Below are 17,488 nucleotides of genomic sequence, written 5' to 3'. Positions count from 1 at the left end.
GTCTGAGGGACTGCTCCAGTTTGACCAGGTTGCAGTTCACTCCCTCCAGAAACCTGAGTGAGGGTGGTACCTTAGCCATCAACACAACCCAGTCAGGGGTCTGCCCTCTGTGAGACCCCTCCGGCCCCACTGGGCGCTGCCCCTCAATACCGCCCCGAGCTCTGCTGCCTGTGCCACAAACTTCACCAGCCCCACCAGCCTCGGCCCCCTTTGCCCTCCCTCGGCTTGTTTCTAAGTTTCCTCTCTGTGCACCGGGCCTGTGTCTCAGGTAGGGAAGGAAACCCCTCAGGAGGTGAAACTCAGCCGGTTTCCAGGTCTCCCAGCCCACTGCAGGGCAGGGCCCCTCCCCACATCAGTGCTCCTGCCATGCTAGAGGGAGGGTCTGGCCAGACCCCTGCCACACGCGGCCACTGTAGGTTGGGCCGGGTTTGGCTCTATGATCCAGAGACTTCCATCCCCAACAGCAACAGAACCGGTGGGATCCTGATGCTGAGGGTCATCGACTCTTGAGCCGCCTGCAGCTTCCAGGTCACAGACGGCACCTCTCCTGGCCTGGGCCACGTCAGGGGAGCTGGGGCCCTCAGCCTATTGCTGTGCTCGACTCTGGAAAGGGCCCTAGTTACCTGCAGGGAAGTGCTGTTCTCCGAGAAGGGGGAGCTGAAGAAGGCATTGATGGTGTCCAGCACCACGGTGAGCACGTACTTCTCCAGGGCGGGGTCCGTCAGACGCTTCTCTCGCTTCTTACACATCTGCAGGGAAGGAGACACCGGGTCGTTGCAGCCCGGGGGGTGGGCGCACACACTGGTACAAGTGCAACGCCGACGTGCACCCACCCAGCAGAGCTGCGAGGGCATCTCAGACACCCTGCGGGGCATGCCCTAGCCAGCACCTGCCCCCTGGGCTCCCAGGGGCCAGCTGTGCCCTGGAGAAGGCTCTGTACTGCTGCGGAGTGGATGTGTCAGCCCCCCAGTCCTGATGGCACAGCCGGGACAGCACGGCGTGGAGCAGCTCCTTGTTACGCCGAACACAGGTGCCACGTAGCACTGCCCCTGACCTGCCCATCCTGCTCCCAATGCTACAGCACGCTGGGCTCCAGCTATTTCTCCAGCTCTTTGGCTGGCTCCCCTCACCATGGTATCCGGCCTCCACCGCTGTTTCTAGGTTTCTGAGAAAGCTAGTGGAGCGTCCAGCAACTTTCGTCTCCTGGTGTCCACCCTCCCAAGGGAAGAGTTGTCAGTGGGAGCCTCCACCCCATTCCCCACCCCAAGATCCACTCCAGGCCCCGTCCCCCACCGTGGCCATGTCCAGGGTGAAGTTCTCGAAGAGCGTCCAGATGTGGTTGCTGGTGTAGATCTCCTTCATTTCCACCTCGGTGTCCACGTAGCAGTGGTTGACGAAGTTCACGTAGGCCATCTTCACCTGCAGGGGCAGAGGGGGATGGGCCCAGGGAGGGGAATTCAGTCCCTACACGAGGCCGTGGGAGAGCAGCAAGGCAAACACAGCCCCCAGCCTCCCTCCTGCCCTTTGAACTACGACTGCCCCCAGAGGGACCGAGGGGCACAAGAGGGGTTCAGCTCGAAGCACCGCAGCCAAATAACCACACGACCTCGGCGGCGGGAGCTCTGAACTCCCCAGCACAAATCCCGCTTTCCGCCAGGCAAGAGGTGGGACAAACCACAAGTCAGACCCCCTTCCCCAGCCTGCCTCATCCCCCCACTCTCCCCATTCTTGGGTGTGTTTCTCGCTCCCTCCTCTGGTCTCTCTCCAGTGCACCCACGGCTCTGAGTTCCCGGCCCATCTCCCTGGCTCTCTGAGTTGATGCCAGTGCCCTCCCCACCCCCAGTACCTCGGTGATGCAGTCCTCGTGCGTCACCACCTGCACAATGTCCTCCAGCGGCAGCAGGGATGTGCATTTGATCTCCGTGTAGACGTTCTTGCCCTCGGCACAGGCAGCCAGCAGGTCCACCAAGGAGATGTGGTACATGAGGGGGCTGTTCTCCTCCACCCCTTCCCGGGCCGCTGTCATCATCTCCAGCATGGTGGCCAGCGAGGCCTTGTCATTGTAGAAGACCACCACGTCGTCCCCGGCATTGGTGAGCTGTGGGGAAGGAGCAAAGGTCATGGATCTGTGGCGGGGGGATGGAAAAGCCTTGAAAGGCAACAGCCAGCTTCCCCCCTTCCAAAGGGGCCACTCAGGGATTAAAGGACAGTGCATTTACAATGGAAATAGGGCATTTTCCAACACAGCGCAGAAATTCCCAACCTCTGGAACTCCCCGTTGCAGGATATTTCTAAGGCAAGCAGCTTAAAAACAGTCTAGGTGTGAAGGCCAGTATTCTTAAAAACTGCCACTGGCTTTGGGAGCCCAACATGAGACATGTTAGGCCTGATTGTCAAAGGTGAAAATTCAGCTGCATGAGTCTGCCCACGCAATGGTGGGAATGGTGCAAGCAACGACTGCGAGCACGGGGGTTAGCAAGGTTTCAGATGTAGTGCGGACAGCGCCTTCTCTGGGTAGGAACAATCTCTCCTCAGGCTGGGATGAAATTAGAAGGGTTCTTGTCCTGCTTTCTACATCTCCTCCAAAGGATGCGGCTTCCAAAAGTGCAGTGCCCCCTAGCAACCAGCTGGGGCCCTGGGATCTGCACAGGCGTCCCTCCTGAGCCCCCACCCTGCTCCCCGAGACAGCCCTGCTTCTTTGACTGGGTCTGTCTATACTCCTTAACACCCCCCCCACACCCCACACACACACCCCCCCAAGGGGAGGGGGCTCTCACCTCCGTCATGATCATGTCCTGGCACTTCTTGACGTACTTGCCCTCCGCCTTGATGATGCTGTGCAGGAAGTCGAGGTACTGCACGTGGCGGCCATGCGTGGCCAGGCAGTGGACGAAGTGCTGAAGCACCGTCTCGTTAATCTCCGAGCACAGCTGGTAGTTGTTCAGGAAGATGTGCTGCATCGTCTCGGCCTCCAGGAGCTGCGGGGGGGGAACAGCACCTGCGTGAGGCTGAGGGGCTACGCAGAGCCCCCAAACACCCAGATACACTCCCAGCTCCCCCCCCCCACTTGCTCTCCTTCTTGCAGGTATGCCTCTTCCCTTCTTTTGGGTCTCTCTCTCCTTTGTCCATGCTCTCCAAACACCCCTCCCTGCTCCTGGACCATTATCCTGAACCCCTAAACCCCCACCCGCTGGGCCTTCACAACCCTTAGCCAAGCAACCCCCTGACCATCCTGCAGGGTTGCGTAGAACTTTCCTCCTTCCCTGTTCTGTTGGGGGGGTGTGTGTGAAGGGGTGCTTTGCCACCCTCTAGCAATCTCCGTATTTATTTGTTGGCTTTTCTGTCAGCTTTGCTAGCATCTGAGCCTCCCAGATATTAGTGACTTTGCCTCACAACACCTTTGTGAGGCTGGGCCACATCCCCATCCCCATTTTACAGGTGGGGAAACTGAGGCACGGGGCGGTGAAGTGACTTGCCCGAGGTCATACAGCAAATGAGGGGCTGAGCCAATAATTGAAACCGGGTCTTCTAAGCCCCAGTCTAGTGCCTTTATCGCAAGGCCACTCTTGTAGAGAGCAAGCACTATCATGTGAAATGTTAGTGAACTATCCAGGACTGGCCAGCGGGGTAGAGGGACCAGGGTGGCCTAGATGACCTACCAGAATCGGTCTCTTCCATCTCTATTGTCTATGAATTCCCATCTATCCCCCAGCCCACTCCTCTGGTTCCATGTTGAGCTCTCCTGAGGGGAGGCGGGGGGAGAGGCCTCCTCTCTTACCCCAGGGGTGAGGAACAAGTTGAGATGTTTGTGCAGAAGGGCCTGGTTTCCTTGGTTCCCAGCGCAGAACTTCTGTAGGAACTGGTGGGTGTATCTCAGAATCTCCAGCATCTTTGCATCACCCTGAGCAAAGGGGGAGCAGAGAAGAATGTGAGTTCTTGGAGGAGGTGTCTGAGGAATTCTACCCAGAAGACATCCTAAGCCATGAGAAGCACAAGGACGCCCCTCCCAAGATGGCATTTCCTAGGATCACATTGTGGCACATCAAAGAACAAATCAATTGGGTTCGACGGCACCGAGAAGGTTTCTGCATCCACAGCTGGGTCAAGGAAGAAATCTCACCCCCTGGACACTATTGTGCAGACAGGCGCATTGGACCCGGGCTGAGGCATGCTGCTATAGACTGCATACCGTCCTGGATGGCTCCTCGGTCCATTCCTGTCTGTCAGAACTGACGTTACGCCATAAGACCCTGACCTCTCAAGGTCCCTTCCAGTCCTACTATTAGTAATTGCTGCATACAGACCTTTCCCCACAATGCACTTTGCAAGAGTGGGTAAGAGTTTTTTATCCCCATTTTACAGAGAAGGGCACTGAGGCCTGGGCAGATGAAGTGACTTGCCCGCGGTCGTGCAGTGAGTCAGTGGCCAAGCTGAGAAGAGAACCCAGGAGTCCCAGCAGCCAGTCTGCTGCTCTAGCTACTAGACACGCTGCCTCCGGGCATCCGGTATGTAGGAAACCACTGGCAAACCCAGAGCTGCATGGACTGAACGACTGACCCCCGCGCGGAGATATCCCAGCTGCTTGAACATGCGCTGGGGCTGCTGCCTTCGACTCCCATCCAGCCCAGCCCCGCCCCGTTTCCCACTCACCCACCTTCTCATAGGGGATCTGCAGCAGATCCAGCATCACTTTGTGGGCGTCCATGTTCTTCATCAGGCGCTGCTGCTTCTTGCGCACCTGCTCACCCACCCCACACATTTTATTGAGCCGCTCCAGGATCTGGAGAGAGAACCCCGCCCCCAGGGCACAAGAGAAGAGGAATAAGCGTTAGAACACACACACACACACACACACACACACACACGGCAGGACGCAGCCCCAACGAGGGGGGCTGCCAGGCATGAACAGGGCCGTCCTAATCCCTGGATTCTAGGGTTCGGACCCTGGGTGCTCTCTAGCCAAGCTGCCAGGGGGCAGCCTGTCTGGGAACAGGTTGCAGATACATTCCATCCCCCAGGAGATCAAAGGCACGGTTCTCCTCCGGCCACCTCCTCTGAACCCAGCTTCCACAAGTGGGAGGCCAGCCTTGGCTGACGGAGTACGCTGCTCTCAGTTTCCCTGGTGTAAACCCAGAGCCACTCCACTGAGCACCGTGGAGTAAATGCTGCGTTTACATCGGTGTAGCCTGAGAATCTGGCCTGTGATCCTCCATGTTGCCAAATGGAAGGTGTCGCATTACGTATGGGCAGCTGCGATCTCACTTTTCCCCCTGCACCAACATCTGCAGCCCCAGCTGGCAGGCTGCACAGCCAGGCCCTGCCTTGCATTCATGACCCTTCAGGCTGGAAAAGATTAGGATGTCACCCACCAGCATTTACTGCCCTGGCTGCAGAATGTCAGCTGGGATTGTCCTGGAAGCCTTGCAAAATGTTGGGTCAAGTTTCTCCCAGGCGTACGCACTTAAAGTCACTGGGCTGCGTGGGTGAGACAGAGGGGAGAACAGGCCCCTTTGTGTCCAACTACAAGGGAGAGTCAATTCCATCACGCAACTCACCAAGCAGAATAGCAAAAATTAGCATAGGCCTCAATCAACTGAGAAACCCTCACGTCCAGCAACATGACTCTGGGTCTCATTCATAAATCCTTGTGTCCCTCCTTGTGCAGAGTGAGAGTCCTGTGTGTCATTCACAAATCCTCACCTCTGTCCCCTAGCACAAGTCCTGCCTTTGCCTTTTATTGCACAGGGTTTGATGACTTCATAGGGCTCCCCCTGCACTAAGCTTTTAAATGTAAGCCCGAGTCTCACATGTCTTTGCACGCAAGCTGCCAGCTCCACCCCTGACTTCTCACAAGTCCCTTACCCATGGTGCAAGACGCTGTATGTAACACCATGAAGACCACTCCAGTCCAATGTTCCGCACTGACCTGGCTAGGTCAGGCAGTCCCACTGCACAGCTGGCTGGTGCTATGTGATGTTACCAGAGACAATATTTATTCGCTGTTACTTACCCCTTTGACTATCTTGTAATTCTCGCTGCTCTTCTCTTCAGGGGTACTGACCTCCTCATCTGCAGCGTGCTACAAAGGGAAGGAAAGAGAGGAACATCTCTCGGTACAAAAAGAGAAAACCCAATAATAATGGGTAGGTGTCCCATATTGACTGAGTGCATGGCTCCTCAGCATGGGATAGAATTTCTAGACCCCATTCATGACGGCTTCTTGGAGCAGCTAGTCCTGGTACCCACAAGGGGAGAGGCAATTCTTGATTTAGTCCCAAGTGGAGCACAGGATCTCAAGCAAGAAGTGAATATCGCTGAACTGCTTGGTAAGAGTGACCACAATGTAATTAAATTTAACATTCCTGTCAGGGGTAAAATACCAAAGAACCCCACCGCAGTAGCATTTAACTTCAAAAAGGGAGAACTACACAAAAATGAGGAAGCTAGTTAAACGGAAATGAAAACGAAGAGTCACAAGAGTGAAATGCCTGCAAGATGCATGGAAGCTATTTAAAAACACCACAATAGAGGCACAAACTAAATGTATACCTCAAATTAAAAAAAAACAGTAAGAGGACCAAAACCAAAATGCCACCCTGGCTAAACAACAGAGTAAAAGAGGCAATTAGTGGCAAAAAGATATTCTTTAAAAAGTGGGAATCAAATCCTACTGAGGAATACATAAAGGAGCTGGCAAGTCAAGTGGCAGGCCAAAAAAAGCATCTGAAGAGCAACTAGCAAAAGACACAAAAGCGAACAGCAAGAAAAATTTTAAATACAACAGAAGCAGGAAGCCTGTCAGACAATGATGGGGCCCCTGGACGAACAAGGTGCTAAAGAAGCACTCAAGGAAGAGAATGTTGTTGTGGAGAACTAAATGAATTCTTCGCATATGAATTCACTGAAGAGGATGTGGGGGAGATTCCCACACCTGAGCCATTCTTTTTAGGTGACAGACCTGAAGAACTGTCCCAGATTGAGGTATCCATATAAGAGGTATTGGAACAAATCGATAAATGAAAGAGTAATGTCACGCTAATTTTTATAAAAGACTCCAGAGGCAAACCTGGCAATTACAGGCTAACTTCAGTACCAGGCAAATTGATTGAAACTACAGTAAAGAACAGACACACAGATGAACACAATATGTTGGGGAAGAGTCAACTTAGCTTCTGTACAGGGAAATCATCCCTCACCAGTCTATTAGAATTTGTTGAGGGTGTCAACAAGCACGTGGACAAGAGTGAGCCAGGGTAGTTGGACCTTCAGCAAGCCTCGGACAAGGTTCCATACCTGCCCGTTTCCCCAGGAGCAGCTGCCTTCCTGCACTGAATGCCTCACTAACACCCACCTCTGGCATGCCCAATTCAGGGGGCTGAACCGAGAGAGAATATCCTTCCGTCACTGGCCTGAGCTGGATTTGAACCAATGGCACAGGGGTGTCTGTATCCAGCCCATCCCCTGCAATCTGGAGAGCTGCTCAGGTTCTTACCTCTTTCTTCTCCTTCTTGGCCCCTTCCCCTGCATCCTCCCCCTTGGGGCTGCCCTTCTTGTCCACCCAGAGTTCAGATTTCTCCACCATCATGCGCAGCTTGTCGAGCTCAGCCTTTATCACCTTGTAATTCTCAACATCCTGAGCCGAGATCAGGAGCTGGACCTGCAATGCGAGGAGAACCTCAGCCCCTTCTGCTCACCGAGGACCCGGTGTGCAATGAAAAGTCAAGCGTGGGTGTCCATCCGCCTTCTCCTCACTCAGCTCTCTGCTTCCCCCACCTTCAGTCCAGAAGACTCAGGGGCAGCTGTGGCTGAAACAGCTGATTAAAAGCTACTTTTATGGCATTATCAGGCCTGGGTGTGATGTTGTTACCCAACCCTGAGCATCCACCTCCCACAGATGAGGCTCTCAAGACCACTTAGACTTGATTCCTGCCGGGCATGGCCAGGATCTGCAGCAACCCTACCAGAGCAGTTTAAGGAAGGAGCTGCACCAATGGGACTCCCTTAGCTGGCACAGATCTGGCCATTCCACCATGCACCTTTTCTTGGTGCCAAACGCTGTGGACATGCACCAGCTAGCCGCTGGACTGACCTCACCCGCTCATTTCCACACCGCATTTGCTCCCTGCCAGCCTGGCTGGATTTAGACTCACACCTAGCGTAACCTATTTACAACCCCCTCAGCCAACTGCACCCCAGGTGTGGGCCAGGACTTGCGAGAGGGTCTGGGACACCTGGACTGCCCCCAGCCGTGTTACCTGTTTAAAGGTGTGCAGCACCTCCTGCCGCTGGCTGAAGTGTTTGAAGAGGAGCTGGAGGGAGCCGGAGACAAGCGGGGGATAGTTGTGCATCGTCAGGTGGATCAGCACACGGAGAAACATCCTCCCTCCTTCATCATCCACCTCTAACATGCTGCTCGACTTCCTGAAGCCAAGGGGAAAGCCCACGCCGTGAGTAACAATCCGCTCCTCAGGCCACAGTCCTCAGCAGCAATAAGGACTCCCTCTGGCTTTGTGCTGGCCCTGTGCTAGCCCATTCCACTCCTGATGGCTGATAAGGGGCTCCTATGGTAGCCTTTATGGTAGCCCCAGGCCACCCACATTCTCTGCCCCCTGAGGCTTTCAGCCACCAGCAATCCACCTCTTCATAGGAGAGCAGGACTTATCTACAGGGAATAGCAAAGGACAGATTCACTTTCCGCTGGAAAGAAGGGACTGAGGCACTTACCCGACCCCGAACATGGCCTCTGCCTGCTCCCCTATTCTGTCCAAGTTCATTGCTGCATCTGAAAGGAGAGAAACCAAAGGGGCCATAAGCAGGGAGTTCAACCCCGTCCCAATGGAAGGTGACAACGAAACTTCTAGGGAACTCCTAGGGAAACAGTCTCAACTCCCAATCCAGGGAGGGGAAAGGGGTTTCCTGCCCTGCTGAACTCTGGATGGACTGGGCTATCTCTAGGTCGTCACAAGGTTGTTCATCAAGGGGTACCTGAGCATTCACCACCGTATCCGCAGATTCTTGACCTCCCCTGCCTTTAAGCACCTCCCTCGGTAGTTCTCTGCTGAGCCACTGGCCTCTTCTACGTACACACACGTCCTGCTGCTATTTCATGGTGAGGAAGGAGCATATGGGAAGTGGGGAGTAGGGTGACCAGAGAGCAAATGTGAAAAATTGGGACAGGGGGTGGGGGAGTAATAGGAGCCTATATAAGAAAAAGACCCAAAAATTGGGACTGTCCCTATAAAATCGGGACATCTGGTCACCTTAGCGGGGAGGAAGGTGTCACCACCTTTAACCTTGAGCTTAACTGTGGCAAAGGGAAAAGCTCACAACAACAGAAGGGGAGTGGGGAGCAAATCGGCAAAAGGAAAGAGAAGCCAGGGAAGGAAGATGCAGACCTTTATTACTGAGCTGATACTAGGTACCACGGGGAGAGACACCTTAGAAACACCAGAGTGAAAGTGTCTGTGTCCCTAATTTCCTTCAACCTCCATCTCCTCCAAGCAAAAGCCTCCCAAACCACTGCTGGGCCCTGGCACCAAATAATCAAATCCAGGTCCAACCCAGCCCATTCAATGCAGCATGTATCCCTCTCCATCTGCTAAGAAAGTTTATCAGAGCCATACAGTGTGTTCCCAATAATCAGCTGGTATTTAACATGCCATATGGGGCCCTTTAAATCTAAGCTGCACTGGAGACTGGAACTGCTGGTAAAGAGCAAAAGGGATGGAGAGACAGTTACTTGTGGAGTCGAAGGCTGGAGCTGTCCCATCCGCGCTGCTGTCCTGCATGGGGTAGACTTCTATGAACTCCTTCTTGAAGACGGAGAGAAGGTAGGAGATCCTGTAGTCCAGCCGCACGTTCAGGATGAACTGGGGAGCAGCATGGGCAGAAGGAGTGTAGAAGTGAATCCCCCACCATGGAAACCACCCTCTTCACACTGCTGCAGCTTCCCGCCCCGTCCCCACCTTCCCTTCTGAACACCCCAGCCCTGCATTAACCAGAGGCCAGCCGCACTGGTCTATAGCAGAAGTCCACGGGAATCTGCAGCTTCCTCATTTCATTTGTTCCCTCCCTCTGAGCTTCATGCACCAGCTTTTCCATCACCGTGGGCTCCCACCTGCAAGATCTCCAAGATCTTCAGCTTGGTCTCCATCACAACAATGTTTTCATTCTCTATGGTCCTCTCCCGGTCCGTGGGCTCAGAGGCCACCACGGTGCTGAGGCTTGGGACACTGAAGACGGACTGTTTCCGGCTCAGGACCATGGTGGACATCATCTGGCCAACACCCTGGATGGACTTCCGCACGTTCTTCCCTAGGGAAGCAGCCAAGGTTGGCAAGAGGCTAATGTGTGAGGCCAGCTTTAATACACTGAGGGGGGCTAGAACTGGGCTTCCAAGTCCACCTTGCGGCTGGCATAAGGACCCACCCAAACTTCCACCAAACTGGAAACTGCTTTAATTTTATTGGAGGATAAATGGGGAGGCTGATTATTCACCTGGCGTGTCCCTGCATTTCTTACTTACTATTGCTGGCCAAATTCCGAGCTCCTCCCCCAGAATCTGAGAGAGGCCAAGCTCTTGCTAACCCCTGTCTCTCAGGCTTAGTCTACACTACAGAGTTAGGTTGACATAAGGCATGTCGTCAGTGTCTCCACTACAGCCTTGCGCCCACCAATATAATTGCCCTACTACGCCAACGTCATAACTCCATCTCCACGAGAGGCGTAGGGTTTATGTCGATGCAGTTAGGGCGAAGCAGAGTCTATGTAGACACTGTGTTCCTTACATTGGCTGTTATTCTTGTCAATTACATGCCTCTGTTGGAGCCATGAAATTGACAAGAAAGCCAGCTCCCTGCCCCAGCGGGTCTCTGCTCCAAGCCAGGCTGCCACCCAGGCTCCCAGCTTTGGCTGCCGCCCGGGCTCCCCACTGCCTACTGGGAGCCCTGTTGCCCACCATGGTCCTGGCTCCCTGCACTGGGAGCACCAGTGCGGATCTACCCATCGGAGGTGAGAAGCCCCGGGCGACCTCCCCCCTGCTCCCGGCTGTGAGCGCAGAGGCGAGAAGCCCCAGGTAGCTGCCCCACCCCACACTTCCAGAGACAGTCAGGCCCACCAGTTTCAGCTGAGCTCATCAATGAATTGAGACCGTTCAGGGAAGCAGGTGCTTACAGGCCAGCCATGGAGCCTTACCCGCCATATCCTCATTGTACATGGACTGCATCATGAGCTGAGGGTTCTGGACACAGTCTATGATACCCAGCAGAGTGCGTGTCAGGCGTAGCAGCTCACTGAAGCTGTAGAAGCCAAAGTAGATGAGGTTGTGGGCGAGACTGACGACCTGCAGGAAGGACAGAAAGACTCCAGTTCTCTCCCACACCCCATGAGCAGACAAGGAATACAACCATACAGGGTAAGGACTCCCACGATGGCTGCCCAGTCTGCAGTGGCAATTGGCCATTCCAAGATGGCGGCCCAGTTTGCGCCAAGACTTGGCAGTTCCAAGATGGCCACCCATGGTGTGACCAGAAACTGGCCGCCAAGTTTTCGCAGGGCCCCTGTACAGCAGTGAGACGTGGCCTCCTTGCCTCTTTGAGGGAATAAGGCCCAGGCTGTGCTGAAATGCCCCCACTCGGGATTGCTTCAAAGCACTGATGAATGCCCCCTCCCCGGCAGGGCCAGAGCAGGCTTCTCACCTCAAAGGTGAGCTTGTTCTTCTCCTCGTTGGCGAACGGCACCGCCTCGCTCACCACGTTGTTGAGATAATCCTCCACGAACTCCATGGTGCTGGCGAACTTGTTCTTCTTGTCATCCCGGGAGTCGTTCAGGTTGGAGTCGTAGCTGCAAAGGGGAGGAGAGGCGCTGTGAGCCAGCAGGAGATGGGCCAAGTCTCTCTCAACGCCCTAGCCCTTCAAGTGCCTCTCCCGCGGAGGAGGAGCCCCTGCCTGGCTCTCCAGAAGGGCAGCACGTCGTGCCAGATGCAGTTCTCTGCATCGGATGGACAGGCCCGGAGGTCAGCGTCCTCTCCCCACAAAACCCCTGCCTGGCAGCAGCAAGGGCGAGTGTCCCAGTGACCCTGGCCTCGAAAGAGAGAGAGAGAGAGGAGAGCTCAGTCTCCAAAGCTCATTTCGTCACTGGCCTTGAGGACTGATCAGTTTTTTTTAAGGCTTTGCCCGTGAGGAGACCTGGCTAAGACCTGCCAGACCCAATCCACATGTGCCTCCCGCCTGCCTTCACTATGGCCATTTGGTCATTAATGACACAAATTAGATCTGAGCCAGGGATCTCTAGGGCGGGATGGGCTGGAATCCCCCATGCCACCCCCTTCACGGTGAGAAGCACCGGTTTGCCTCACTCTTTGATGGTGATGGCGGTGGGGATCTCCGTCCACAGCCGCGCAAACTTGACGGGCATCACCAACTCCTGGGGGTCCCGGTCTACATGCACGTGCAGCATGAGGTGGCAGAAGGAGGCCCGGAGGTCAAAGGGCAGCATCTCATCCGCCATGCAGAGGAAGATGAGTTCCACCCCGAGCTGCTTGGAGATCTCTTTGATCGCCAGGTACTGGCGGTCCAGGCACATGCGGGCAAACAGCTTCAGTTGATACCTGTTCGGGGATGAGAACGAGGGAGGAAGACACACAGAGACGGAGACGGGGGAAGAGATGAAAGGAGAAGGCGAGATGGAGGGAGAGAGGGAGGGGATCTGTATTAGATCATTTGTGGAAGTGACAGACATCATCCCGCCCCTCTGCCGAGGGAACAAGACCCCGCTTCATGCCCAGCCGGTGCCCCTTGCGTAGCTGGTGAGGGCCTAACGGGGTGAGCAAGAAAGCTGGAGAGAGGTGGCTGGGCCAGGGGGCTGCTCTCCGAGCCCGCACAGCCAAGCTCTGTGAACGGAAACAAAGGCGCAGCTGTGCTCCCGTCGCTGAACTCCCACTGACTCCAGCAGCAACACATGCCCCATGGTGGCTGGCTGAGTGAGGGGGGGCCCCCACAAACATGCTCCTCTTCTGTTTCCCCTTCACCCGCACCCAGCCAGTGTCCCATGGGCACACCCCCTCAGCAGGGCTCCTTCAGAGCATGCTCGCCTTCACATTAGCGGAGCAGGTGGGTTACGTCCCCCACTGCCAGACAGGGAGATCGGCCGGACGGTCACCTCCCTGGCTCATCCCAGTGCCCGGGGGGGTGGGGAACTGGGCTGGCCCAGGAGTGGCTGAGCATGTGGAGACATGCCAAGGGCAGGGACAGCACTCACAGAGCCCAGCATCGGTTCCCTTGATGCGGAGTTCCAGTCCCTGGTGAACTCCCCCGAAAAGTCCAGCTCAGCCAGGGGTGGGATTTACTGTCCAATCCTCACGTTGTCCCCATCGGACACCCAGGAGGGTCGGGGAGGCCACATGGCGTTACCTGTAGTAACTCAGGACGTTCTCATCATGAGCGTTGCCCGCCCGCGCCTCCTGTGCCAGCTGCCGGATGCTTTTCTCTTGGGAGTCGTTGTTCTTGTCACTCCAGGTCAGCCAGACCTCCTCCTCGGAGTACTCGATGCTCAGGTATTCGTGGGTCTGGGACATCTCCTTTACTGGCCTCAGCCTACAATCACACCGCCACGTTCAACAGGGGTCCTTACTCCCCATTGTACGGATGGGGAAACCGAGGCACGGCGAGGTAACGGGACTCGCCCAAAGTCACATAAGGAGTCAGGATTTCAGACTCCCCAGGCCTGGGCTCTGACCATTTGACTACGCTACCTCCCATCTCACACAGGGCAGAGGAATAACCACAAAGGAAAGAAAACTCGTTGCGCTGGGAAGATCCTCTCCTAGACTGCTGATCAGGGAGCGGACCCAAGGGAGCAGAAGGCTGAGCCCAGAGAATCCACCTGTCCCAGACTGATGCTGGGCCCAGATGCTGGGAACTGTGGCGTGGGCAAGCTGAAGAAAGCCGATATTTCATACTGTGTCTTAGGCACTAATTTCAGGAGGCTCCCCGTAACAATGGTCCAGATCCATCCCTCTAGATGTTGGCCCTATCACAGTAGTATCTGAGCGCCTCACCATCTCTAATGGGTTCACCCTCACAACCCTGCTGTGAGGCTGGGCAGGGCTATTCTCTCCATGCTACAGAAGGGCAACTGAGGCACAGGGTAGATTAAGTGACTTACCCAAGGTCACCCAGGGAGTCGGTGGAAGAGCAGGGAATTGAGCCTGGGTGAGTATCCTAGCCCATCCTTCCTCACCAGAAAGGGGGTATTATCCCACTGGACAGATGGGGAATTGGGGCACAGAGCGAGTCAATGATGTGCCCAAGGAATTGAACCCAAACCTCCTGAGTCCCTGGCCAGGGCCTTAATCACTAGACCAACCTTTCTCTACCCCCTTGAAATCAATGGAGCAATGCCAATTTCCACCAACTGAGGCGCTGGCCCTGAAGATTGATGGGATGCGGTAAGATGGCCCTGAAGCCTCATACCACCCTATGGATTGACCGGGGTGAGGAGGGGGAGGGTATTCCCATGACTCTCCCCACTCCACACACAATGCTACAGTCCCGCACGGGGGGGCGTGGGGAAGGGCCCAGCACTCAGGGCCAAGCGGCCCCTGGGATACTCACTCCGTTTTAATCAGGATGTCGCTGTTCTTGGGGTCCAGCACGCACTTGCAGATCAGCTCCTGGGTGACAGGGATGGCGATGTGGTTGGACACACACAGGTCCGAGAGGTAATCTAAGAACCTGGGGCGAGCACAAGAGAGCCACAACTCACGGTCAGATGGGGCGGGGGGCTGGCTTGAAGGGGAAGGGCGCCCCAGTGGATGCTCTGGCCTCTCTCTCTCAGCTATTGTCTTCCCATGAACCTGGACCGGGGTTGCAGACCTTATGGAGCTGTTGGCCTGGCACACCAGGATAGGTCTTTGAGGCTTGAAGAGCGCATGCTCCCAACTGGTGAGAAATCCTGTTCTGGCATTCACACCTGGGAGGGTCCTCCTGCTCGAGCAGCAGGCTCAGCCCAATCTAGCCTTCAGCTGATGCTCCACGTTAGAGGGCGCCTGCCCTCTGTCTGAGTCTCCACCTCCCCAGGCCCCACGACTCTGCTCTCGTATGGCGCAGTTCTGCTTTTACCGCGCCAAGATCTGCAGCATCCGATGTCCCATCCCCTGACAGCATGAGCCACCCAGCGGGGCACTGCCAGCCACTGCGATCCTCCTGGGAGATATCTGCCCTCTTACACCACGAACACCCTGGAAGGTGCTTCCACTCCTCTGATACTCCTGGCCTCTGCAGTTCTGCCCCCGCAGGGCTCCGTTAGCCTCTCCGATCCCTCCAGGCCTTTGCAAGGCCTGCTACTTTCTCCACTACCCCAGCCTCTGGATTCCTCCTGTTCCCTGCGTGACTCCCTCTCCAGGGCACTGCTAGTCCCTGCTCTCGAAACCCCAAACATACCGCCCCCTTCACCAGCACAGTCCCTCTGCTGGCCAGCAACCTTTACGGCTGCAACACAGCAATATTCAGCTGGTTGGACACGACAGTCTTCAAACACCAGTGCACCGGGGTCCATCGCTCAGTGCACAGACTGCGAGACAGCAGCCAGGTTGCACGGCACGCACCTGGGCTCCCGGTTCTTGCGCACCAGGCTGACGAAGGTCTCCACCTCGGTCTTGGTGATGTGCTTCTCCAGCAGCTTGCGGTTGTTGTGCAGGAGGGCGGTGATGGTGTCCTCTGCCAGGATGTCGTAGCCGATCTGGGACTGCATCATGCCGAACTGCTTGGCGATATGTTCCTGGAAGAGCGGGGCAGAGATCAGGTGGGGGCAGGGGCAGAGCAGTTAGCAGGGGCCAGGGCTAGTACTGGGTGCCAATGGTGACCGCAAAATACACCCCCAGCATGAGGGACAAGTAGGGTGAGCGACATCTGGAATCTGTGCTCTGACACCAACTGAGGTGCCTGTCCAATGCAGAGACCCAGTGCCCGCAGACCCAACCTCTGGGGAAGATATCCAGGTTCCCCACTGGCTGATTATGGTTGGGTGTGGGCTCGGGTCCCACCCTCCACCCAGGTCCTGCTGCTGCCCTCAGGGCCACTCTCTGCTTCCGACACCTATCTCCTTCAAGGGCTTCCCCCCATAAGCCCTGCTCGCTGTCTGGCCAGCTGTGGAGAGAAGGATCCCCGCCCAGGGCTTCCCCATCAGCGTCAGTGTTAAATGGTGGCCAAGAGGAAGATCCAAGCTCCGGAGAGAGAGGACAAGGTTCCTGCCTGCCTTGGGGACAGCAGAGCTGGCGTGTGGTGAGGAGGCCAGGGGCCTGGAAACTCTGTCACTTCATGGCCCAAGTAGCTGACAACTCCAGTGGGAAGACAGGGAATTATCCGTATGGGAGATTCTGCTAGAGCAGCTGGAGTGCACGGGAGTCCTAAAGCCCACAGCCTGCTAGCCAAATCAGCAACACGTGCATGTGCGTTCCTGGAGAGCAGACGGAGATGGCTTGCTCCCTTTTTGTGATATGAACGTACAGTGCCTAGCACAACGGTGCCATGATCCCTGATTAGGGCCTCAAGGTGTTCCGCAATACAGATGACAGTGTATCACGTGGGGCCAGGAGCTCTGGCCAGGACGACCCGGCCGCCCTGCCACACGGACCCACCTGGTTCTTGCGATAGTCATCCTGGGAGTGCCGCAGCACCCGGTAGCAGAGGCGGAACATGTACTGATAGGGAGCGTTCTTCTGATCCGACAGCTCCTCCAGCCGCACCAGGGGGCCTTCCCCTCCCTTTTCCTTGAACGGAGCTTTCAGGATCCCGAAGATCTAATCGAACACAAAAGGGGGAAGCCGGAGGGAGTCAGATTCCAAGCTGCCCTCCGCAAATCTGCGTTCAGCGCTGCAGCTGAGTCCTCTCTGTTTAGTTACAGGTATTTCTATGGTGCTCGTTCCCTAGCAGGTGAGATAAGGGAGGCCTGCAGGCAGAGCCTGGTTAAACCACCCCTGCTGCTAACTCAAGGCCGTCCATGGTAGTTCAAGGGATGCAGTGGGTCCCCTCTGGAGGCCTCAACTCTGATCACAAGCAGAATGAATTGGACCGTCTCACGTAAGGCCTGCGTGGAGATTTTGTGACCTCAAATAAAGCACCCTACATTTCACTGGGCTCAAAAGGAACCCAAGGCTGGAATAAGAGCAGGGGCTGCAGGTCTCGTTTGATGAGTGTCAGCAGAGCTGCCTGTGGGGCACAGACTGATAGCCGTGGGGAGCTGCAGGTCAGGACTGATCGGCATCCGAGATGGAAGAGGACAGCTTTCATGACACCAGCACCAAGTATGCCTGTCCTCTGGTCAATTTCTAAGAGCCCCTTATTTTAATGACCTTTCAATTGACCAAATTTGCCCCTCACCCCCAACTATGTATAGCTTCTAACAATAACTCTATAAAAATGCCCCTGAAGAATACAAGCTGGCTTCACAGACGCACAGTCCACAATTCTCCAGTCTCTCTCTGACCAGC

At 55.7% G+C, this 17,488-nt stretch overlaps 1 protein-coding gene across 3 annotated transcripts in view; it reads right to left on the bottom strand.

The window, feature by feature from the left end:
• ITPR3 (inositol 1,4,5-trisphosphate receptor type 3) overlaps window positions 1-17,488 on the bottom strand; it is an 81,554-nt gene that overhangs the window by 22,446 nt on the left and 41,620 nt on the right. For all 3 annotated transcript variants that reach the window (XR_012155855.2, XM_073320289.2, XM_073320290.2), the window contains 19 exons: window positions 16,637-16,798; window positions 15,605-15,777; window positions 14,613-14,732; window positions 13,410-13,592; window positions 12,356-12,607; window positions 11,697-11,841; window positions 11,194-11,341; window positions 10,118-10,314; window positions 9,740-9,869; window positions 8,725-8,782; window positions 8,256-8,421; window positions 7,493-7,657; window positions 6,011-6,079; window positions 4,655-4,780; window positions 3,779-3,901; window positions 2,778-2,978; window positions 1,847-2,098; window positions 1,294-1,419; window positions 624-749 (listed from right to left, as the gene is read on the bottom strand). Coding sequence is in view for 2 of the 3 variants with exons in the window: in XM_073320289.2 (XP_073176390.1) it covers window positions 624-749; window positions 1,294-1,419; window positions 1,847-2,098; window positions 2,778-2,978; window positions 3,779-3,901; window positions 4,655-4,780; window positions 6,011-6,079; window positions 7,493-7,657; window positions 8,256-8,421; window positions 8,725-8,782; window positions 9,740-9,869; window positions 10,118-10,314; window positions 11,194-11,341; window positions 11,697-11,841; window positions 12,356-12,607; window positions 13,410-13,592; window positions 14,613-14,732; window positions 15,605-15,777; window positions 16,637-16,798 (2,922 nt within the window). In the remaining variant the exon portion in view is untranslated. The remainder of the gene's footprint in view (window positions 1-623; window positions 750-1,293; window positions 1,420-1,846; window positions 2,099-2,777; window positions 2,979-3,778; window positions 3,902-4,654; window positions 4,781-6,010; window positions 6,080-7,492; window positions 7,658-8,255; window positions 8,422-8,724; window positions 8,783-9,739; window positions 9,870-10,117; window positions 10,315-11,193; window positions 11,342-11,696; window positions 11,842-12,355; window positions 12,608-13,409; window positions 13,593-14,612; window positions 14,733-15,604; window positions 15,778-16,636; window positions 16,799-17,488) is intronic.

The sequence above is a fragment of the Lepidochelys kempii genome, chromosome 21 (assembly GCF_965140285.1).
Source record: "Lepidochelys kempii isolate rLepKem1 chromosome 21, rLepKem1.hap1, whole genome shotgun sequence".
NCBI lineage: Eukaryota > Metazoa > Chordata > Testudines > Cheloniidae > Lepidochelys > Lepidochelys kempii.
Note: the sequence above shows the minus strand (reverse complement) of the source record. Positions and strands in the feature narration are given on the sequence as shown.